Source organism: Dioscorea cayenensis, chromosome 19 (genome assembly GCF_009730915.1).
Source record: "Dioscorea cayenensis subsp. rotundata cultivar TDr96_F1 chromosome 19, TDr96_F1_v2_PseudoChromosome.rev07_lg8_w22 25.fasta, whole genome shotgun sequence".
In the NCBI taxonomy this organism is placed as follows: domain Eukaryota; kingdom Viridiplantae; phylum Streptophyta; class Magnoliopsida; order Dioscoreales; family Dioscoreaceae; genus Dioscorea; species Dioscorea cayenensis.
Window position 1 is genome coordinate 541,635 of NC_052489.1, and position 24,446 is coordinate 566,080.

General features: G+C 31.4%; 4 protein-coding genes across 7 annotated transcripts; 2 read left to right on the forward strand and 2 right to left on the reverse strand.

Annotated features, from left to right (window-relative positions):
* Positions 1-1,247: 1,247 nt before the first annotated feature.
* Positions 1,248-3,886, reverse strand: LOC120249594 (calmodulin-like protein 11). The gene is given in 5 exon segments (XM_039258156.1): positions 1,248-1,552; positions 2,438-2,518; positions 2,960-3,070; positions 3,073-3,119; positions 3,731-3,886. Coding segments are annotated over 5 exon segments (447 nt in total). The 5' UTR covers positions 3,804-3,886; the 3' UTR covers positions 1,248-1,417.
* A 5,416-nt stretch (positions 3,887-9,302) lies between these two features.
* LOC120249751 (guanine nucleotide-binding protein subunit gamma 1-like) lies at positions 9,303-12,559 on the forward strand. 2 transcript variants are annotated; one of them, XM_039258383.1, is made up of 4 exons: positions 9,303-9,666; positions 11,952-12,022; positions 12,132-12,176; positions 12,269-12,559. In XM_039258383.1, the coding sequence occupies exons 1-4, from the start codon at positions 9,532-9,534 to the stop codon at positions 12,351-12,353; spliced, it is 336 nt and encodes a 111-aa protein (XP_039114317.1). In that variant the 5' UTR covers positions 9,303-9,531; the 3' UTR covers positions 12,354-12,559. The 2 variants fall into 2 exon arrangements, with proteins under 2 accessions (XP_039114317.1, XP_039114318.1); XM_039258384.1 differs by having other exon boundaries at positions 9,306-9,666; positions 11,970-12,022.
* A 770-nt stretch (positions 12,560-13,329) lies between these two features.
* LOC120249749 (beta-carotene isomerase D27, chloroplastic) lies at positions 13,330-17,169 on the forward strand. Its single transcript, XM_039258381.1, has 7 exons — positions 13,330-14,279; positions 14,476-14,615; positions 14,957-15,049; positions 15,566-15,627; positions 15,729-15,835; positions 16,691-16,780; positions 16,855-17,169. The coding sequence occupies exons 1-7, from the start codon at positions 13,964-13,966 to the stop codon at positions 16,893-16,895; spliced, it is 849 nt and encodes a 282-aa protein (XP_039114315.1). The 5' UTR covers positions 13,330-13,963; the 3' UTR covers positions 16,896-17,169.
* On the reverse strand, positions 16,674-23,203 carry LOC120249748. 3 transcript variants are annotated; one of them, XM_039258379.1, is made up of 5 exons: positions 22,865-23,203; positions 22,066-22,260; positions 21,066-21,256; positions 19,155-19,470; positions 16,674-16,766 (listed from the first exon to the last, which is right to left on the reverse strand). In XM_039258379.1, exons 1-4 carry the CDS (start codon positions 23,154-23,156, stop codon positions 19,156-19,158), a joined length of 993 nt encoding a protein of 330 aa, XP_039114313.1. In that variant the 5' UTR covers positions 23,157-23,203; the 3' UTR covers positions 16,674-16,766; position 19,155. The 3 variants fall into 3 exon arrangements, with proteins under 3 accessions (XP_039114313.1, XP_039114314.1, XP_039114312.1); XM_039258380.1 differs by lacking the exon at positions 16,674-16,766 and having other exon boundaries at positions 18,980-19,470; positions 21,066-21,250; XM_039258378.1 differs by lacking the exon at positions 16,674-16,766 and having other exon boundaries at positions 18,980-19,470.
* Between the last annotated feature and the right edge of the window lie 1,243 nt (positions 23,204-24,446).

Consider the following 24,446-nt stretch of genomic DNA (forward strand, 5'->3'; position numbering starts at 1 on the left):
GGTTAGTAAAGGAAATTAATAATTAGTAAGATAAACATGATTTCTTTTCGGCGAAGGAAGGAAGGAGGGTAAGTTCACCGTCGGAGTCTGGTCACCGCTCTGACAGAGAACCCACGAGATGCATGTCCAGAGAACCATGACGCAATCGAACGGGCACGAATCTCAAAACTCCACGTGGTCGTATATCTCTGGTCTTCATGCAGCTCTGACGGCGCCCAGGTGGGCCTCACTGTTCCGCTTACGTGGCAACGTGTCAGTGGCCTTCTGGAGTGCTGTGATGACGTCAGCGGAGCACGGAAGACTAGGATGTACTTCCGTCGTGTTGCACCGCAGGTCCACCGCACCGCCCACAGTGACGTTGACTGGTCAATGGAGGAAATGGGCCTGGTAGTGGGCCCCACAACAATTTGGGCCCACAATACGAGAGTCTCTGTTTGATGGGTCATTTGAGAATGAAAACAAAACTGAACATAAAAGGGATTTATAAATATATATAATTTTCTTTTTCTTTTTATTTTCTTTTTCGGAATAGATATAAAGCATTTTATTAAAATTAAATTAAATAAATACTATAGATACACACATGTATATATGTATTATATTTAAAAAAATATTATTAATAAATATAAATCATTCATTTTCTCAATTTAAATGTTCTGCCAATCAAGTGGCGAAACAAAGAAGACAAGAACTTAATGTAATTATATTTTAATAATTTTTTAAATAGTTTGGTTTTTCAATTATTTTAAAATAATCTATATATGATGGCAAAAAAAAACATGGTGTGAGTTGGTATAACCACAATGAGCTTTTGGTCCAATGACATTCATCTCACTCTGAAATGCATTGGTTCGTGAGTAACGAGTCTCTTGTTGTAAGTGCGGATATGCAATTTAAATTTTGTGTCAGCCGGATAAGAACACATGACTGAAACGTTTGATTTTTAATGATGCACACATCCTTGATTGTACATGTGCTTATTGTATTCATTATATATATATAACCTCCGAATGTAATATTATGCTCAAAATCATTCACTAAATTGTTCTTTTTTATTAATAATAGTGGTTTATCCACTTTTTTTTTTTAAAAATCATTCACTAAAACCAAATGAAATTAACAAGGCTAGTTGTACATAGTTGAATGAAAATTACAACCAAGCAAAATGTTATGGAAAAAAAGTAATGTTGAATTATATAAAACTAGAAGAATAAAAGAAATAAAAACATACATTAAAAATTGAAAGAGAAGGCAAAGAAGTCTGATAATTAGGGTCCTACTTTGATTGAGATACAAATTTCTATTAAATGGGAATTTCCTAGAAGCATGCAGCTTAGTAAAATAAACTAATAAAATTTTCATAATTTTGACTTTTTTTTTTTTTCTTAAATAATAATTAAAAAAAAGTTTAATTAGACTAGGCAGCCATCATCATCCTGACAAATTCTTCATAATTCACTTGACCATCACCATCCAAATCAGCTTCCCTTATCATCTGTTCAACCTCTTCATCAGTTAATTTCTCCCCCAGATTTATCATCACATTCCTTAACTGCATTTTCATCACAAATACAAATTATTAATAATACTAATTAGTATTATTATAATAAATAATATAAATGAAAAGTCAGTAAAAGTTTTTTTTTAAAAAAAAAAAACACAACTAGATGAAGATTTTCTTTTCAAACCATTACAAAGCTGTGTAGTCGCTCAGGTAGTTCTGTAAAAAATATATTTACTTATAATTTTTTACGAGATATTATTATTTTTTTACATGCTCCTCTGGTGGAACTTCAACTTAAAAAATTTTGTTTTTCCATTAATCTTGGAATAATGGGAAAAGGAAAAAATAAACGGCAAGCGTAAATATAGGAATTATACAGTTGAACGTTGAGTATAAGAGTATATGAACAAATAACTATGTCATTATAATTACAAAATAAATTGTATTAAAGTTTTGAAATTGCATAGTCACGTTGGCCCAGTAAAAAGTGTTTGTATAAAACATTCAAAAGATCCTAAGTTTAAATTTTACTAGACGCAATAGTGATAACGGTCCCGGTTGTGAGTTCAAGTGTGCAATTTGAACTCCGCATTACTAGGTGAAGGGACACGAGTTGGGTTTATAATTCATACCCCGTATCATCGAGTGAGGGCACATGCGCTAAACTTGCAACCTGAACTCCGCGTCACCGAGTGAAGGCATATGAGTTGAATGTTAAATTTTCGGTTTGTGTGCATGGCCTTTATAGTGTTTATCATATTTGCTATATATATATATATATAGAACAACCTTTGAGCCCAAAGAGGTTAAAAAAATTATTTATGCAACTTAAAAATTTAATAACTCATAATAGCTAATTATTATGTTAATTAATATGAATAGCATCTTGATTAAGGGCATGATTAATAAAGAAATTAATTATTAAATAATCACCTCACTAGCTGAGATGTACCCATTTTGGTCTTTGTCAAACACTTTGAATGCCTCTTTCAGCTCTTCCTCTGCATCAGTCTCCTACATACATAAATACATGCAAATTTCACCTCAAACGTTTACGTACCTTTTTTTTTAAAAAAAAATTAGTTACTTATATACCTCCCTACTCAAAGCAAAATTTTAATTAACAAGATTATATATATATATATATATGATAAGATAAAAAATCTAGACTTATATATTCAGCTCAAGTTATTTTGATACGTTTTTTGATAATCGATCTATTTTAACTATCTTTGTTACAAGTAACATTTTAAATCATATTAGATGTAAACTAAATAAATTATATAAGTCTGGTTCAACACATAAGCTTAAGTTAATAGAATGAAAATTTCAAACTTATATAATCAAATCTAGTTTTTTTTTAATTAATATTAATTTTTTTAATATATATTAAAATATATAAAAGAAAAATCATATATATATATATATAGAAATTAAAGTTAATAATAGAAGTACCTTCATTTTTCTAGCCATGAGATGCAAGAACTCAGAGAATTCAATGGTGCCATTGCCATCAGAGTCCACCTCACTTATCATATCATGGAGCTCTTCTTCCGTTGGATTTTTGGCCCAAGTGATTTAATCACAGTGGCCAATTCATCAAGTGTGATGCACCCTATATATATATATATATATATATTAATTGTTATACACCAACTAAACAATCTTATTAAAATTAACATTAATATTAAATACTTTGTTATTAATGAAAAAAAAACTTGATTAAATATATATAAGTATATAAAGACTAGAAAGAAAAATATCACATTTTAGTCAAATGGGGATTTGTAGGGTCCACACAAGTCTTGCCCAATAATATATATATATATATATACATAAATATAATATGTATACTATTCCTATAATATGTGGAAGGCTTGACCTTTGAGCATTTCAATGCTAAGCAATTTTATAATAAAATTTAAAGTATTTTTGGGACAGCTAATATATGAGCACATTCAACTAGCAATAATAATACCATAATAATACTATAAACACTATACTTCTTGATCAAAATTGGTTATCAAACTCAATAATCAAAACAAAGTGTAAGTGTGTGTGTGTGTGTGTATATATATAGCATGGAATCAAAAAGAGAGAAAAATAACATGAAAGCACAATAACAACAAGAAGAAGATATATGATCAAAATGATATATATATATATATATGATGAAAGTAAGGAAGGAGAGAAACAAATAAAAATCATGAGAAATTAAGAACGTACCATCTCCATCCTTGTCAAAGAGGCAGAAGGCCTCTTGGAACTCAGAGATCTGTTCTTCAGACAAGAGATCCATCAGAGCTTCTTTAATTTGATGAAATGAAAAATAAGAGAAACAAAAATAAAAAGTAATTATAATTAGGAAAGCAGAAGGAAAGAGAGATGAAGAAACAAAGATGGCCCTTGGCCTCCTTTTTGTAGGCTTGAGAAAGGCAAGCTCTCTCTCTTTGAGGTATGTCTTTGACTTTTTAGGCTTGCCAGTCAACAAGGGTAGTTTTGTAATTTTATAGGGAAGTGGGTTTCATGTTCTTCTAGATTTTTAAGTAATTTTACCTATTAGTTATACATAATTTTTCTTTAACCATTTTCTTAGTAAGAGAAATTATGAGAAGAATACACAAGTGTTTCCTTTTGGACTAGTCTAAGCTCAACCAAGAAAGACCATGACTATACTTATGTGATAATTTCACCTTAATTCTTGTGTTATTTCCATGATAAATTAATATTCATAAATTTTTTTTAATGGAGTATCATTGTTTAATTCTTAATTTATAATTAAAGAAAGTAGTATTTTAATCCGAGTATGAGAAAAATACAATTAAAGCAATGTTGGAGAAAAATAAGAAAAGTCTTTTGTATTAATTATCAAAAGGAATGATATTGATTTGTTGGTCTTTCAAAGTTTTCAATTGACTAGCTAACTAATTTAATATTTTAATGTAGTAATTTAATTTATTTTAATTTTTTTAGAGTAAATTCACGATAAGTTGGAGTATATACTCTAAATAATTTTTTGAAATAATTTTGTTTAATTTTATTAAAATATGCATGAAAAAGAAAGTAAAAGATTTTGATTTGGTCCAAAATGAAATGAAAGTGTTTACTCGGTGCAAAGACTATGTTTTTTAAAGTATTTGAAGACAATGACTAATAAATTATGTTCCTCAAAATTGAGATGCATTCTATAAACATGAACTTATGCATGGACCAAATCAATATATTGGAATTTATTCCTTTCCTAAGTTCATACTTCATACCTAATGTTTTCTATCTATCTATCAATCACTTGTTTTTATAATTCACTATTCCTTTTCACCAAATATTCTCAATATATATCTATATATATATATCTGTGTGTGTGCATGCAACATCCACAAAATGTTAGACAATTTTTTAATTAAATAAATGATTTATTGATTAAATCAAAGCATTGAAATGTAAAATTTAAAACTATGATATATAATAGCATGCATCATTCTAATTGGAATATAGTTCAATGTTGTTTGGAATAGTAGGTTGTTGATGCAACTAATGCCAATTTAATTAAATAAAATATAATTATCTTTTTATATCATTCCATGAATTATTTATCACGGATAGATGAACTTACACGATCATAAAAGTATTTAAAATTTAATATAAAAATATATATATATAATATTATCATTAAGTTATGCAAATGGTTTTGAACTTCAATTAATTACTTTCCGCCGAAATTATCACTACGGCTGAACAAATTCACACAATATCAAATAAATAGTTTATTTTTTTCTTTATTTATTCATTTAAGATCATGTATGGTCAAAAGAAGTGCATTCATAATTCTTACTTTTTAAGCACATATTTTATAAATATAGTTTTATAAAAAATAATATTATATAATATTATTGAGTACGATTAACAAAAATTTCAACAAATGGAAAGAAATAAAAGTTGTTTGGTATTATAGTTTCATAATACCCGGTCATGGTACTCTCACACTCTCTCTCTATATATATACATTAATTACAAATATTACAATAAAATGAAAATAAGCATTTCTTTACCTTATACGAATTTTTATGTAAAATGTGATTTAAAACTTTGCAGAGCATATATGTAATATTAATAATTTGAAAAAAAAAAAACAGAAGATTTTTCTTTGAAAAATGAATAAGAATTTTGATCCATATGTACACATACAAATATGGCCTCTTCATAATATTATATATTAAAAAAAATCATCTTATTTGTGTGTGTATATAAATATAAAGCAAATTGGCTGAATTTTTTTTGTGTAATTAATTTTATCATTCGTATTTTTAAAATATTTTAAAATACGAGTTTTTTTGACAAACCGAAACAAATCACATGTGCATAGAAGTTAATCTCTTGATATGCTTGTATCTTCATTTTTGTTTAAATTAAAATTTAAATCAGTCTCCACAGTAAGACATAAATACCTTTGGCAAAAATATTTAGAACTGATTGATTAAGAGTTGGTTGTCTATTTTAAAATGTGTCATCATCAGTAGGTCTACCCAAAAATTTTAAAATTTTTATTTTTTGAAAATTATTAAATATATAACTGTGTTTTTCTAACTTCCAAAATTATTAAACAATAATATGTTATTAAAATTACAGATATTAACAAAAATTTCACAAACTCTGTAAACCATTTTATTTATTTTTGAATAAATTATTTATTTTATTATTTATTGAAACATTCATCCATATTTTTATATATACTATATAAATAAAGATCATTCATATGTGGACGTCCATAGATTAAAAAAATCTATAGATACCCATTATAAGTTATTGGATCTTGATCCAATGGCCAATAGTATTGAACAGTAATTACTACAATAACAAATACAGTAATCATTGTTTGAAATAATACATCACACACTAATATTATTCATCAATATCCGTCAATTACAATCTAATAGTTGATAATTAGATGTCGATGGATTTTTTATTTATGGACGTCTACAGATGATGTTTTGTCTATATATATATATTTTTACATAAACGCACATACACATGAGAGAAATGTTGAGTAATGACCTTCGATGACCGGTTCAAAAGGCTGTCAGCCGGTCGCCGGTCAAAATAATTGGGATTCCATGATGATGACGTTGTCAAGGGACTGAGGACTATTTACCGGCACGTGGCGTTTACGGATTGATGGTGTAGTATTCTTTTCAAGCGTGTTGAAACGGCATCTCATCCTCCTCGCTGTCCTCACACGTGCCACGCGCTTTCTCAGTTTCTTATCCGCTTTTTACTACTACTACTTCCACAACTCTAGAGTCTAGTGCTTTCTTGACCAATCCTCGCACGTGCCACATCAATTGTTTTTCCTCAAGTCTATGGCTTCATTAAATTGTTTCCGCGTGGAAGGATTTTTATAATAATATATAATAATAAATTTAAAATAAATAAATAAATAGTAGTTTTTGGAAAGCGATTAAAAAAAAAAATTGAAATCACAAGACTCAAGGTCTACTGCATGAGCTATTCATTGGAATGAAGGGATGGAAAACAAAAGAAACAACTGTTATTTGGTATTTAATAATTTTTTGGAGTTATGATTATAAATTTTAAATAAGTTAAAAAAAATGAATGAACTACAATATATAAGAGAAAAAAGAAACAAAGATTACAAGACTCGAAGATGATAATAATAAATAAATAAAAAAAATCCGTATAACAAAAAATAGATTATGACTTAAATAAAATATAAAGTGAGTACTATGTTTATTAAAAATAGATAAAGATTACAAATCTAAGTAAGAACAATAATAAGTTTTTGCTTATGATTATGATGTGGAGAAATTTTTGAAATAATTTAATTTATTTATATAACTTGTATTAAAAAGGGTCGTTAGAGAATAGTAATGGATGGGCCAGAGGATGTGGTATTTGATTGGGTGCAATGAGCTGTTTTGGCCCGCGAGTCATAAGAAATTGGCCCATAGACATAAAAAATATTTCTTGGGGGGCTCAGTAGTTATCGAGCCCTAGGGCGATTTGACCCGGTCAGACTACGGGTCATGGGTCAATTGATTCAACCGTCGAGTCATTTGGGTCAATCTTTGAGTTGATAAAAATATTTTTAAAATATTATTTTTTTAAAATTATAAATTAGTTTTTAATTATATAATAATATATCATAATAATATCCATGAATTATTAGTTATCAAATAAATAATTTGATGGAAAAAAATACAAAAATAATTGCTAATCTTTTGATTTGGAAGTAGTAGAAAAAGAGGAAAAAGCTCAAACTTCACATAATATCAATACATAACAATACTAATTCACAATAAAAGTTTTAAATTTATCATCAAACTATCAAACCAAACTCAATCCAATATATAACCAAAGTTCAAAATTGAAATTACAAATCAACTCGGGTCAATTGGTTCGACCACGGGTCAATCTGGTTCGATCACGGGTCAATCGATCCCGATCACTGGGTCAACCCGGGTCTAACCACCGGGCTCAAAGCGGGTCAATGTGGGTCGAACGGGTTGATTGCAGATAACCGGTCTAATTAAAAACCCGGACCGGTTGAGCAACGATCACCGGGTCATCCGGTCCCGACCACCGGGCCGGTCCGGGTTTGATAACTATGGTTTTTCTTGCCACTTTTTATATGTATCTGTGTGTGTGTGTAATGTTGAAGCTAATGAATTTTTATTTATAGAAAATATTTTTAGTTCAAATTTAATGTTTAAATTGTTGCATGGCCTAGTGCAACTACTGAGTCATTCGATCAATCAATGCACTTCAAGATCTAGACCGACAAGGTAATCATGAAGTTGATATGTTCACAATACAAACTCTTATATCGCTTATTTAATTTGCAAATAAGATTATAATACAGTACAAAAATTTGTTTAAGTACAAGACAAATTGCTGAAAATCTTATTCTACCAAAATAATTATATAACTTTTTAACTGAGGGATAACACAATTGAAATATAATTTTACATTTTATTAAAATAAAAAATTACATTGCCTACTTAGTGATCACCACTCAATTAAAAAATTTTCAAAAAAATTAAAAAAATTATGTTTGGTAAAAAAATATTAATTAATATATTTTAAAATTTTTAAAAATATATAATTATGTCCTAATAATTCTACAGATTGTTAAAAAAATTAAACGATGCCTATTAAAAATGAGAAAAAACTTTAAAATATTTTATATTGAGAGTATTTTTTTCAAAAAAACATAAGACTATAAAAATGGTATTATAGTAATTTACCAGTACTTGTTTGAGTTAAAGAGAGAACAATACAAATATTTTCGTGCTGTCTACTTAATATCAACTAGAAAACATTACAAATATGTGTTGTACAACAAGCATTTGTACTCGTATTGTACTCATTGTGTTATGATATATATATATATATGCAAATCAAACAAACTCGAAAAAATGATTTAACATGGTTGTTTTTTTTCCTCTTTTCTCTATTTTAAAGATAATAGTTAATTTTTTTTAAAAAAAAACTATGTTTTTTATATATACAATATTGTTGAAACATATTCTACTTATATATTTTTATAAATGAGTAAATATCAATAAATAAATTACTAAACCTTTTTACACCCAAACAATTCATAAAAAAAAATTATAAAATAAAAATAAAATACTTAAAAAAAATCAAAACAAACAGAAACATTCCTTAATTCTCCATTTTTTTTAAAAAAAGAAAAAGAAAAAGAACTTTTTTTTTTTGGCAGAAAAGACAAAATTTTCAAGAAAAAGAAAAAATATAAATAAACAAAAAGAATGAAACAAAAAATATCTTTGCCTTTTTTCTCTCTATTCTTCTTCGCCCTTTTTTCCCTCCCACCTTGAAACAAGCGCGAGCGAGAGAGAGAGAGCTCGGTGCTACTCCGATGGTGGTGATCTGAGAACTGGATCTAGATCTCTTGCTTGTCTTCTATTTCAATGGAAGAGAGGCCGTCGACGGGGTGGAGCTGTATCCATGGCTGTTGGTTGTGACCTGTGAATCGGCTGCGAGCGATGCAAGCGGAAAGGAAGGCTGCTCCTGCTGCTGCTGCGACGGCGGCGGTGCCGAAACCGGCGGTGGACACTAGAGGGAAGCACCGGATCTCTGCGGAATTGAAAAGGCTGGAACAAGAGGCTAGGTTTCTTGAGGTGATACTTCTTTTTTTTGGTTTCCCTTTGTTTTCTTTGAATTTTTGGGGTGTTTGATTTGTGTTGATTGTGAGAATGTTGGATTTTGGTGTTGGGATTGAGTTTATGATTGATATTTGTTGCTTTTATTGGATGTATGAGTGGTTTATGATAGAGTGGAAGTGTTGTTGGAGCAAAGGTGAGATTTTTAGGGTTTCAAAGCTCATGAAGATAGAGATGATGGGATGAATAACATCCATTGATTTGTTGAGAAGAACTGTATGAAATGTGTGTTTCTGTAGCAACTGCTTGTTCATCTAAATTTATTACTTGATGATGAGAAACTTCATGATGTTATAGAATTTGAAAGAAGATCATAGGTGAAGGAATGAAAGAGGGGAAAAAAAGAGAGAAAGGAAACAAGAACAACTGAAATTTATTGTCATTAGTTTGTTAAAACTAGTTTAGGAAATTGTATTTTTGATAATTCTCTAGACTGAAAGTTGTTAATGCTAAATAGGATTAAATTTAGGATGCAATACTTTCGCATTTGGTTTCTAGTTCTGAAAAAGAAGCGGAGGTAGTTTATCACACAAGTGTGGGCATACAGCATACTAGGTTCTCTTTGCCAAGCTGTCAATAAGAAAGCAAGAGGTTGAAAGGAAAGTTAGCTGGCCATGGAGATTGAAGAGGCCTTAATCAAGGATTACTTTGGGGGAAGAAGAGAAGAGAAGATGAAATGGTGGAAGTGAATAGGATATTTAAGAATGTGTCTTGTTTCTTTTCTTCTAAAACTTACCAGTGCCCAAAACATAAACATCCTTCAGCCAGTCAAGTAGGGTCAGGAATTAGTAATGGGATATGAAGTTTTCTGCTGCTATTTTTGTATATTTTAGTTGTTATGTTGTTAACATGCTAATGTTTAATTATGTTTCTGTAGTATGACAAGGTCATTAGGTATCATTGCATTGATGTATTATTGATCACGGATTTCGTCTTTATTCAAGAATGTTCCATTCAGCTTTTCTTATGTGGAATATCAGCTACTTAGCTGGCATAAAAGATGTTGTGTGAGGCCAACATTGCTTTTTAATGTTCCACTGCATTATTAAGTTCCTTCCATTGCAGAAAGATTCATATGAGTGGTGCCCTTTGTTTGTTCTATATCAATTATTCATGGTCTTAACTTTTGTGATCTACAAACTGACACATTGTAGATCTGCATTATTAAGTTCCATCCATTGCGGAAAGATTCATATAAGTGGTACCCTTCTTTTGTTCTATATTAACTATTAATGCCTTCATGGTCTTAACTTTTGTGGTCGACAAACTGACACATTGTAGATCTGCATTATTAAGTTAATTTCATTGCGGAAAGATTCATATAAGTGGTACCCTCCTTTTGTTTTATATGAATTATTCATGGTCCAAACTCTTGTGATGGACAGACCGACAAATTGAAGATTTTTATTAGAATTTTAGGAATTGTTGTTTTCCAACTTGACCCTGTTTGAAGGGAAGCTCAAAAGCAAAGTTTGGCTCGGGGAACAAATATGAACTTGAAATATCTAACAACTGTTCTTTGATGTCTAGACCTAAATATCTCTGTTACATATCTTGCAGAAAACAATTAAATAAGTATCTCAAAGTTAACTAGGACTTGGGCTATTTCACCGGCCCTCTAAATATTTATCTATTATCCAACACCTCTGGACAGTTTACTACTTAAACTTTTCATTTTGTTGGACAATGAGGTAGTTGAATGTAACTGTCTGATCTTGTCGAAATATAGCTAAATATAGCTAAAGTTATTTTAAGAACATCCTCTGGACTGTGGGTGATCAAGTATTTTTATGCCTGTTTAAATAGCCTTAGCAAAGAATACTTGAGACTGGTTCTTGTTGTATGACCTTCAGCTATGACACCAAAAATATTTTCATGTATTTCTAAAACTAAAAACTACTTCCCTTTCGTAGCTCGAGTATGGCAAATCACTTCTGTTACATCCAAATGTCTATCGGAGTTGTGCTCTTCTCAAGCTAAACATAGGGTTCCTAGCCCTAATCAAAATAGCAGCTTTATTGTTGAACTTATTTGTTGTATTTAGCATCGAGCTTCAGTACAAGCTTCTTCCGTCAAGAAATGATTAACGAATGCAAGATGTTAACACCTCTAACAAGAATAGATGGAACATGTATGTGTTCACTCTGAACCACAATTAGAGTGGCATTTTCCATGCATTGGCATCAAATCACTTCAATGTTATTTGTGAAATCTGTCTTCATTTTTTCTAAGTAAGCCATTAGAAATTTGATAATGAACAGGAAGAGATGGAAGAGCTCGAGAAGACGGAGAAAGCATCAGCATCTTGCCAAGAGTATGTCATGAGAAACCAATGCATCATAATTAGAAATGCATGGAATGCTCTTGTATTATAAAGCTAAATTGTCATTCTAGGAAACTAAGTTTTGTTTTCATGTGATCAGGTTGCTGCACAAAGTAGAAAGCAAACCAGACCCACTACTGCCGGTGTAAGCTTCCCGGTTCTATAAACTCGAACAGCGATGATTAATTCTGAAATAAATAGTGTTCTGTCATCTAATACTGCTTTCCGATTTCGCAGAACAATCGGACCTGTAATCCCGACTTGGAATCGGTGGTTCGAGGGGCCTCAAGATTTGCAAGGTTGTAGATGCTGGATACTCTGATTTTAATCCCATTGTCCTGATTGTCAGCCAACCATTAAATGTCGAAATATTGCTCTCCCAATCTTTTGTTAGTCTTATTCAAAATGAAATTTGTTGTGCATTTGCTGATTTTTTTTTTAAATCCCCAAACAGATGAGTGTACAAACATTGTGTAGCATTCTGATTTTAGGTGGTTATATGATCTTGATCAGGCATTGTTGAAGTCACCATAGTGTTTGGGTTGCCGTTCATTTTTACAATTTTTTTTTACCTAGAGATTTAAGTCATATGTCATCTCCCTACTATACAACTCTGAAAAGGAAGAAACGACAATATTTTCTAACCGGAAGGATTCGTAAAAGTTAAATGAACAATAATGTTACAATATTTATATGATATTTTACAATATATGTATAATATTGTAACAATATTGTCAAATTAAAAATCTAATTTTGGGTCTATTTATTCATTATCCTCGCAATATTTTACTATACCAAATAGTAGTTGTTTATTATTACTACTATTAAAAACTCATATTTGTGTGTATATTTCCTTTGAAAATATATAATTACTCGTGCACAGTAGAAAAGCAAGGTAATTAGTTGACACGAGTTTGGCATTTATTCTCCCAAGTGGATCATGCTAAGAAAGTGAGAACAAATAATAAAAAGTGAAATTTCAAAGGAATCTTCTTTCTCTTTATTTGGAGATGCAAATGGAAAAAAAAAAAATCCAAAATGAAGTAAAACAATAATATTGGTTCAACATTAACAAGGACTGTGAAACAATTAGGTTTAAAAACTTTATAGGGACCACTTGCATTGAATTATAAAGTTTTTAAGCAATTGCGGAAGAATAAGGCTTAAAATAATAATATTGGGTATAAACCTAGTTATAGGCCGGCCTATAAAGTTTTTAAAACTAGTTCTTCTAAACAATTGGGTTATAAACTATACACAAAATAAATAAATAAATAAATAAATATATATATATATATATATAGAACTCTCAAAGCCGCCATAAGGTCATGTTTATAATTGATCAAGTCTTGTTGTATTCATCCCTTGATTGTTCGCAAGATGCCATTTTTTGTTTGAAACGTTCTTGGTTTTCACTTTTTTTTATTATTGTTTTTAAAATTCACTCTTCCAAAATTCATTTAAAACCAATCTTATACAGAAAATCTAAAAAATAAAATGAAACAAGTAAGATATCATAATATTAAGAAAAACAAAACAATATGATTAGAAAAAAAAAAAAAAGGAATGATAGCAAATAAACAACAATCGTTTATAACACTTTGAAAACATGTTTTTTTCATTTTTTATTTCTTTGAAAAGGATAAGAAAACAGAGAAACAAAGCACCAAGGAATCTTGGAATATTAATCTTGGTATAAACTTTGCCATGCATCCTTTGTCCTGTTGTATTCTGATATATCTATGTTTATATATATATATATATATATATACAGACACAGATATTCCAGCAAACAGATATTCCAGACTCCAAAGGCTGGCCTTTGCCAAAACTCCTTCTCAACCTACTTTCTAAGTTATTAGTTACCCCTTCTTTTTCTAATATATATATTGGCATATTGCTCTCTTTTCTCTGGTGTGTGTGTGAGAAGATATGTATCTAAATAGTATGGAAAGAAGCCATGTGTTGCAGCATGGAATGGTGATGGCTGTTCCAGTTCCAGTTCCAGTTCCAGGCAGAAGGAAAGCAGTATGTCATGGCAGTAATTTTGGGAAATGTAAAGTGATGAAGAACAAGAAGAGAGTGGTAGTTTCTGCTTTGATGACACAGAATCAGAATAAGATTAGTGCTAGTGTCACTGGAGTTTCTGAAACACCTATTTGTGCTGCAAATATGGTTGAGTATGAAGATAACTGGTTCAACCGTATTGCCATACAACACCTTTCACAGAGTGTCCAAGATACTACTGGTTTATCTCATCACTTTCTTCTTTGATTTTTCTACTGTTCTTTCCTTTCTTATTACTCAACTCTCATACATATATATATATATATATTAATTGTTTGAGAATTAGAAATACCAAGATTTAATTTGAGAACATAAAATGATGGATTTGAAGGTGAGAGAGTGTGTGTTAAATTGAGGTTGGTTGGTGACACTTGCAGGAATGAGAAGTGAAAAAGAAGGGTATGAAGGATTGATAGAAGCTTCAAGCATGGTTGCTAAGAACTTTGGATCTAAAGGCCAACAAGATTTAGTTATTCAAGCTCTTCACAAGGCCTTTCCTTCTCTGCTTCTCAACATGGCAAGCTCTCTCTCCCTCTCTCTTTCTTTCTAGTTGAATATTTTTACATGTCAGAGGAGTTATGTTTAGTTTAGATGGAAATAATCTATATATTTAATAATATCATTTTAAAAAATTTATCCTTAAAATTAGTAACATGACTGTGGAGATTTATTTAAAAATTTTTAGTTTATTTAATTTATTGTTTACCTCTCTCAAGTTCAACTTTTTTTCCTCTCTAGAATCAATACCTACCCCCCTCTGATTAACACACTCTCTCTCTAATAAAAGATTTCAGCTAATTATATCTCTATCTCTGTGTGTGTGTGTGTATATATATGATTAAAACCATGACTTACCAGATTAGGGGGATACTACCACCATCAAGGTTTTCAAGGGAATACTATGCAAGATTCACCACTGTCTTCTTCTCCTGGCTCATTGGACACTGTCAGGTAAAACTAATTGTTATTATTATTATTATTAATAAATCTAATACATAAATTTATTTAGGTAATTATTACAAGAAAGATAACATATATAGAAATAGTTCTTGTTCCTTCTAATAACAATATGATTCTTTTAGCTAGCAAAAAGCACAAAAGATATATATATATATATATATATATATTATGTTTATTTTTATTGGTAATAGTCAACTATACACAAATTTGTTGCTTTGGTATCTAAAATAAAACTAGTTGATATATACCATTAAAGGAATCAACCAAACTATTTTCGTATGGTTTAATGACTAAAGTGACCACTTTTCTCTAGATTCAAAACCCCCATAATGAACATCCAAATCGACCTCAGATACCGACCGTAGACTTTCATACCTATATTGTCCAATACAAACAATAAGTAGCATAATAATTACAATATATATATATATATATATATACATAAATCTATCACTAGTTATAGTTCTGATTTTCATGATGATGATGCTGATTATCATATGAAAAAAGGTCAAAGAATCAGAATTTGAAGGAAGGAAAGAACACAATGTGGTCCACATCACCAAATGCCGGTATGTCTGTGATGTCAATATTTTACAAGGCTATATATGTTTTTATATATATATATTATCATGGAAAATATTTTTATATTGAAATAAAATTTCTCATGTAGATTTTTGGAAGGTACAAAGTGTGTAGGAATGTGTACAAACCTGTGCAAGATACCATCTCAGAAGTTCATTTATGAGTCCCTTGGAATGCCTGTCAACATGGTTCCAAGTAAGTTATCCGTCTGTTTTTAAACATTTTTTTTTTTTAAAAAAAAATGCATTTAACTGACCAGCTAAAAAATATTTCAGAGCATTTGCACATACATGCATTTGAAAACATCAATATTCGCATGTTTGTCCTCAGGGTAGTTTCGGAATTTCATCATTTCCCGTAAAAACCTAGCCCAACAAGGATAAAAAAAAGTTAACAATTAAATGAATAGTTCCATGGTGAATTATATATATATATATATATATAGTGAAAGAAAAGAACACTGATTATTTTCACTACTACATCTCACAGTTAACAATAAGAAACTGAGATTTTTTTTTGGTACCTGAGAATCTGGCAATGCAAGCTCTGAAGATCTGCAGAAAAAATATAAAAGATATCAAATCAGCAGAATGAAAAGCATAAAATTCGTATTAATTTGAAAATTTTAGTAGTTGGAGTAATGATGTAAAAGTAGAAAAGCACCATTTGTGTATGTACCCTGGTGTTGCAGTTTGGGAGGCCAGAATGGCCTCAACAGAGGGTCCACAATGGCACCACTAAGGGTACAAGGAAAAATGGCTGCCCAAATGGTATATATATTTAAACATTACTCTTTCCCATCATGCATGTTAAAGCAAAGATTTTTTCCGTAAAATTTGTCAGTTCACCCTGCCTACTGTATACAATTCAGATATGTTTTCATTCCATTCTTTCATGATGAGTGTTTGACAGTATTTGGATGAACCGACAACGTGTTAGTAAGCACTCAGTTACAGAAAAGGAAAATTTAATAAAAAGAGAAGAAAGAAAAAAGTAAAATTAATGGTGAACATACATGTTTGCGTGATAATTGTTCCGCTGAAATTTCAGACTTTGAAGACATGAGTTGTGAGATGATCTTCGGCCAGCATCCTCCTGTCGATGATCCGGCACTGAAGCAGATTTGCTACAAAGGAATATGTAAGAACAGGATCATATCAAGTGGATTAAAGTTTTTGATAAGTGCATACTTTCTCATTCTTGATAATTCGCAGGCAAAGCAAAGCAAATGCATGGTGTGAACTGTTCCAGCTAATGGAGGATCAAAGAAAGCATCATTTCAGATATTCAAATATTTCCATTACCAAGAAGACTCACCAGTCACCGATAGTTTGGGCAGGACACATTTCAACCACCAAATGACGATATAATATATACACACACATATTCAGCAGTCAAAGTACTTGTAATCAATACTTCCAAGAAAAATTGCACAATAGAATGTTCGTACTGATTCTCAGAAGAAGAATTGAAAATGACTTCAGGTCAAATTGAAATGAGAGGTCCACTAAGATATCTTGCAGATTCTACACTTGTATCCAATCATCGTTGAAGTTGATTAAACACTAAACAACACATTTGATGCTGGTGACACCAATATTACAGAAACAGTTAAAGTGATCAAGCAAAAGATTCCTTGCAAGTCTTTTCTACGTCATGAATTCAGCCTAAGTGCAGTGTCTTGGTCTTAAGAATAGTTTGAAAATGACGATTCACAAATTCTTAATACTTCAACAAGACATCAAGAAACTCAAATCAAGTATCACTTCAAGTGGGTGGAGAGTTTCATTATCAACCACAGGATATGCTCCAATTTCTACCCAAAAAAAGAAAAAGTAAAAATATGGAACACATGCAAACTACTAGTTAGAAGAATTGCACACAAAATAGTACACAAAGAATGAATCAAAGAAGTCTAAACTCTTCCACCTTTATCACTAAACTTCATGCAAACTCCACAGTTTTGGAGTAATCAAGTCTTAATATGAAGTCTTCACCATTTTCACATTTAATTAATATAGACAGTCTCTTTGGCACTGGCTATGATATTTCACAACTTCAATAACTTGCTTAAAAATTGACAATTAACACCTGAATGAGCTAAATTAAAAAGTCGATCTGCAACTAATAATAGTAGTTGAAGGGAAAAAGAAAACAAAAAAACAGTTAGCACCAAGGTCCATGACATATTCAACAAATGTGTGCGAATTGAAAATTCAAAATTTTGAAAGTGTCCCGATAATTAGTACTGTTCTCTTTTAATTTAGCATTAATCCAATCAGCAACTAACCAAAATATTCTTGTTTTTTTTTATTTTTGAATAATTCAAACCTTTATGATAAACATGACTTATTGATAATTTGAAGTCTGGCATTCGGTTACTGCATAATTTAAGAAGAGGCCTTGCCTTGATAAGTGGTCATTGACTTGTTCTATTTAGAATATATATAAATAACAATTAGATTAACGGGAAAGGGATATGAAATATCATCATTATATATTTCTCTTTCCCTTATCTATTCCTTATCTCTTTCTTATTTCTTATCCTCTTTCATTTTCATCTCTACTGATTTCTACATTCTCTATCTCATTACCAAATTTCCAAACTACCACGAGAATAATATTTCTACTGTTGCTAATCATTAATAAGCTATGTATGACATAAGAGGTAGGGAGGCTTGAGAATAGGGTCAGTAGCATCAGAATCAAGGCTAGCAAAAATTATAATACTGTTAGAATTGTGTTATTCTGAAAATACTTTGGATTTGACGAGGATGTAATCCTTAATAATAACTTTATAATTTGATTCATAGTTCAAAGTACATGGGTGTTTGCATTGATAATGTTCAGGTATCAAAACTAATCCCTAAGAAAGTTCAGTGTATTAAATATTTCAAAATTCTTCCATCCACCAATCACTATTTTATGCCAAATGGATTGCGGGGAAAAAACAAATATACTTGAATTTGGGTGAATAGTGTTGTAAATCTACTAAATCACCATCAGGTGAGAAAATATAATGATATTAATTTATGCCTACCTATATGTAACAATCAACCAAAAAAAAGAAGGAAAAAACTGCAACTATTTATATAATTTCCCTAAGAAATGGAACAATAAATAATCAAATAATAGGATAAAACATCGCATAAGTCAATCAGGAGGCCATCATTTATAATTTGCTTTGAAGTCATGATTCAAGTAATGATAAATGAATCGTACATAAGATAATATCATTCCGTACAGCATTTCAAGTATAACAAATTTAAGGAAATACTGATGCAGTACGAAGTGTGTATCACAGTTCTATCAATTACAAAATCCAAAACATTCTGTGGCTGTCAAAGCAGAGCATTTTCTGTATATTTTATTTATGGATAAAAGAACACTTTTAAGTTCAAGTACAGAATCCAAATTTATAAGACAGAATTGTAAATGCAGAGGACTTGTAGATTCTCATATGAAAAATCACCAGTACAAGGGCAAATTTCAACCAAAAAAAAAAAAAACTTGCCTCAACACTCCAAATCAATGAAAATTGGGTCCTCTTCAAGTTGTTGTGCAATCTTCTCAAGGATATCCTTCACAATGACCTGAAATGCATCTCTTTCCAAGTCTCCAGTTATCTTGTCTTTATTGATTTCTGAAAATATTTGGTCATACAGAAGGGCAACTGCTTCACTAGATTCTGATGAAGGTAAGCCGAATTCAAGTCCTTCTACTTCAAGAAAACCACGCAGTTCCTTGTCCTCTTGTCCATTTGTATAAGTCTTCCATTCCAGAAATAATTTCTCAAGGACTTCATTGAATAGCTTCTGATTTTCCAAAGTCTGCAAGTAATAATTGAATTGGGGAAAATTGAATGCATTCAAACATAACGAATAGAGATCAATAATGTCAAAACAACATAACTACAGAGTATGTTAAACATTAATATAAGTATTATTCAATCTAAGCCATAGTCAGCAGTCACAATCAGCTGCTGAATTTAATTACTTCAGTACTGACTAGCGCAGGGATGCACAGGACTTGAAATGAGAGATGATGGACCATGTGATGATTAATAGAGAGGATGCACGTTGAGATCACATGCACATATAATTAAGGCAAATGGCAATTGAAGAGACAGATCAAGTGAAAGTTGTGAAGAAATAATTGAAAAACTATACTAGTAAGGGGACCATGAACATCTCCCAGTAATCCAATATCAATTGACAACACCAATGGTGTTGGCCAATTCTTGAGAATGATTATAGTTAGAGCTTTAATACATCAAAATGCCATGCTAGGTAAATTGCATGATAACAGCTTGTCAGTCATACATATTAACAAAATCTGACATGATGAGATTAGTAAAATAACGGAATGTGATAACGATCAGCGAAAAGTTTTTTTTTTTTTTTTTCAATGTAGAAATTATGTTCAGTAAGTCCTTACTGAACCTACAATTTATGATTATTATTCAAGAACTTTTACATGTTATATACATCACAGTCCAAATGGATGATCTACTAGCAACTAGCAAGTCTCCCAATAGGAGCATGCATCAGTTCAAGAGGTATGAACTATGCCCGCTTTCCAACCATACAACCATATCTCATATACACTGCAGCTTTCACTGATGAGAAAGTAAACATGTTTATGCAGAATCAGGTGAACATTTTATACTGTGCAGATGATAGGAGTAAATTGGGGAAAAAGGTAACCTCTTGTTTTCCATCTTTTTAAGTCATTTGTCTAAACTATCTATGGTCATCTATGCATCTATGATTGCAGAACAGCAGAAGGCAAAACTTGTTGGACATATAAAAGTTCAAGAGATGGAACTTGGAACTTATTAAGATAAACTTTAAATCTTATGTTACACCAAAATCACTGTGTAAAATTATTAACAAGCATATCACTAACCACAATTCTTTTCATAAGCTTATGTGAGTAACTTTGCAAGCTCAAGCACATGACTTTTTTGAACTATCATATGCATTTACTCATAAGACTTCACATAAGTTTATTTATCAGCCCTTGCTTGAGTTTCATTCTGAAGTTATAAAACAAGCCTGCACATGAGCTCCAAACAAGCCAGTTCATCAGCCAATGCAAGAGAAGCTTGGCTCATTTGCTACAGAAGCCTAGGAATGGGACTTGAATTTGTCAATTTGAACAGACACATAAACAGACCATTAAGAAGCCAAGCCCTAAGTTGTTTGAATTAGCTTTGTCAGTCACTTTGTTCATTGCCTTATGTACAATAAAATTTTCTTTATGTTATTTCTCAGTAAGACAATGGTCAAGGTTCAAGGATATTTTATCAGAGATTTTGATATCCCAGATAAAATGAATACACTGGGACAAGAAAATCAAAAGAACCCTATCATTGCATATGACTAGCGTATAAAAACTGGACATTCACAAGGAATAAACGCACCTTCTTCAACTTTGAGCCATTGATGACCTTGACTTCCCTGATGACAGTAACATGTTTTTTAGATAATGCATCTGCAAGATCTTGTAGAATAGTCTGAAGTAAATCTGCAAATTGTGATTGGCCCAATTTTTCTTCACCCTCAGCTCCATGTTTTTTTATGATGTTTGAAAGCAGATCAGTGGATTCTGATTCTAACAAAAGCCAAATACAGCAAAATATCAAAAGAGAAATTGAAAAAATTACAAAGTGCTAGATCCCCCAGGCAACCATAAATAAACCACAGTTTAGAGAGATAAGCAGACTCAAAAAAGCATAGCTACATTGTGCATGTGTGAGTGTGGCTTTATGTGCACACTGAGAAAGGGAACTAATATATACTATATAGTGAGACTTCTAAATCCTCAAAATTGAGGTTAAAGGCCCAAGAATGTCTCTCAAACATATCACCATAACTCCATACACCACTGAACCCAATTTAAAAACCTTGTTATGGTGGAACACACACAACTATGTAACAAGCCAAAGCAATAATTTCTTCAAAGGGATAAATACCGCAAAAAAAGAACCCGTGAAAATAAGATGATTGTTTAGGTAACTTTCAACCAATTCATAATGCCAACTTTTAGAATCACTCATGCATAATTCAATTAATGATGACCTCAAAAAAATCACAAATAGTGTCGCTAACTACACTTTGCAAGAATGGGGACAAGAATATGGAAAAATTTAAATAAATAAATAAAGCAACCAGATCATTAGCTATACCCTTTGTCATGCGAAGAATCCTCCATATATTCACTACATCAGTGAAAGTTGGTGTACTTTGCATAATCCCGAATGTATGAGTTATTCAAATAAAGAAATGAGTATTTGGCTAGATCCAATTCAATTTATCAGCCACAAACAGTTCTTGAAGAAATTGATAAGAAACCAAATATCGGAAGTGGGAGCGGCAAATGAGCAACAGTAATATTTCAGATGCACAAGCAACATGACCAACCTCGAATAGGAGGAACCCCCAGTTGTACCCCCATACGTAGAAGGGCATTTGATATATCATTTTTGCTAAGCTTCCCATTGTCATCTGCATCCAAATCTGTGAAGAGGTTTTCTGCTAACATTGCAAAATCATCTTCATCATCCAGAACAATCCGAAGAGCATTTCCATTCAACACCGAAACAACAAGAGGATCATCTATATCACAAATACAAAAAGGTAAAATCAACTGAATAAAGTAAAAACAAGAAGAATGCGAAAGCAAATAATTAGCAAAAACTATATTCAAAAACCTTCAAATAACACTATAAGTCATATAATGACTTTGATATAATCATAGTCACCATTTTCCAATTTTTAACCTGACAATAAAAAGAGGACCATTTATAGCACAAGCAAAAAGGCAAAATCAAAATAAATTAGAAACAGGACACATGTAAATAGTCAATAATGAATTTCATACGAGCTTAATCAACATCTTCCAAGCCAGAAATCCATATTAAGATGCTGTTATGAAGAGCAATCACAAATCAAGCAGGAACTTGTAAAAGATCGACATTTTCCCCCCCAATATTTGACAAACTGGTATAGCTCTCGATCAGCCGAGGATCAAGATACGCCTTTGTTTTTAGGCAATCGAGCAGCTGAAGCCAAAACTATCTACAAGCTTTCAATTCAGAGTTCTAGTCCAATACTCCTTCCAACTATTTACCGAGATTCACGTAAAAAACATATGATAAATCGAAAAAACTCAGTGAATCAACAAATAAAATTCTCATTCAAGTGTCAAGCTTAACCAAACCTTTCAGCTGATCAGCGACGACGAGGAGGAACTTTTGGATCAAAGACCTGAGAGCATCGGAGTCATGAAAAACCTCCGAGAGAAAATCAAGATCATCAGCCTCCCTGATCGTACGCAGGGCGGTGGATCGGATGTTCTCCGGCAAAGAGATGCCAAAGAGACGCGTGGAAGCCTCGGACTCAGCCAGCTGAAGTGCCATGGCTCCGGCAACAGGGCCGTCAGGGACGGGAAGGCGGAGATCGAGATCTCTGAGCTCAGTCCCGTCCAGCACCACCATCCCTTCGTCCGCCATTGCCAGCACTGAGAACGAGAGCGAGACGGAGGACTTGCAAGAGAGAGAGAAAGACCGCGTGGTCTTCGTTATATACCGCGTGTTTTTGCGTATATACCCAATAAAATCTATATAATCTTTTTACACACACTTTTTAATCGGAAAAGTCCCCGGAATATTCATGTATATGTATGTATATATACATATAAACTAAAAAACCTTGAAATTATATGATTTTTCTTTTAAAAAAATGGTGTGAATTTATGAAATTGTTGGTCATATTAATACATGTCTTTTTATTAAATAATTTTCATGTCAAATTATAAATAATCAAATAATGAATTATAATATATGAGCAAGTTAGGATTTGACAACTATAATTCCTTGTTTTGACCCGTCACTTCATGGTCAACTATAGTTGTAATATATATTTATGAGGTTTATATATACAAACTATCCTGCATACCACCCTGTACAATTGTATTTTGACGGTATGATTATTGTTTAGATAAATACACTTTTAAATTCATAAAAAATTACACCTAAGTGAAATATTAACTTCATGGGATTATTACTCTATATGGAACTAAAATCAATCATAGCAAACCTATTCCACCCAATTTTTTTTTATTGTAGTTGCATGTTTATCTAGTTTTTTGTAATCTCTCTTTGTGGTCATTTTTTTAATATTTATATTTTTTGTATACGTGTTTTTTTTTAATTTTTTTAAGGTTTAGTAGTCTCTGTATTTTGTTCTTATTTTGTTTTTTTAACATATTGTGATTTATCAACTTTTATATATAAAAAATTGCAATCGAAATTACTAAACTACCCCAATGCAATAGCTAACTAATCCCCAACAAATCAAATCTCGCCACTGTTGAAGGTCTTATACTAAAATCCAATGGGTAAACCCGGAAAAAAAAAAATAAGCCAAAATTCGAAATCCCCACCCTTTTTTTGGTCTGCTCCCGCGTATGTATACATATCTCAAAGCAATCTAACGGTTCGTATTGCATACATGCCTTCCTTTTGGGCTTACAAATCCGAAACATAAACCGGCCCATAAAGCAGTCAAACAAGCCTATCCCTAAACTGAAATCCCCAAAACACCCCCAAATAAATCACTCTAATCCCGACCAAACCCAGTCACAACTCAATCCCTTATCTTAAAACTCCAGGGGCAAAAACGAAACGAAGGCGAAATTCGAAAACCCCTCTCTTTTTTTTAATACTCCCGCGTATATAAATGGTCACTCAATCACAAACCGTAAACTTTCCTCGAGATCAAAACACGAAACAGATCTCGAA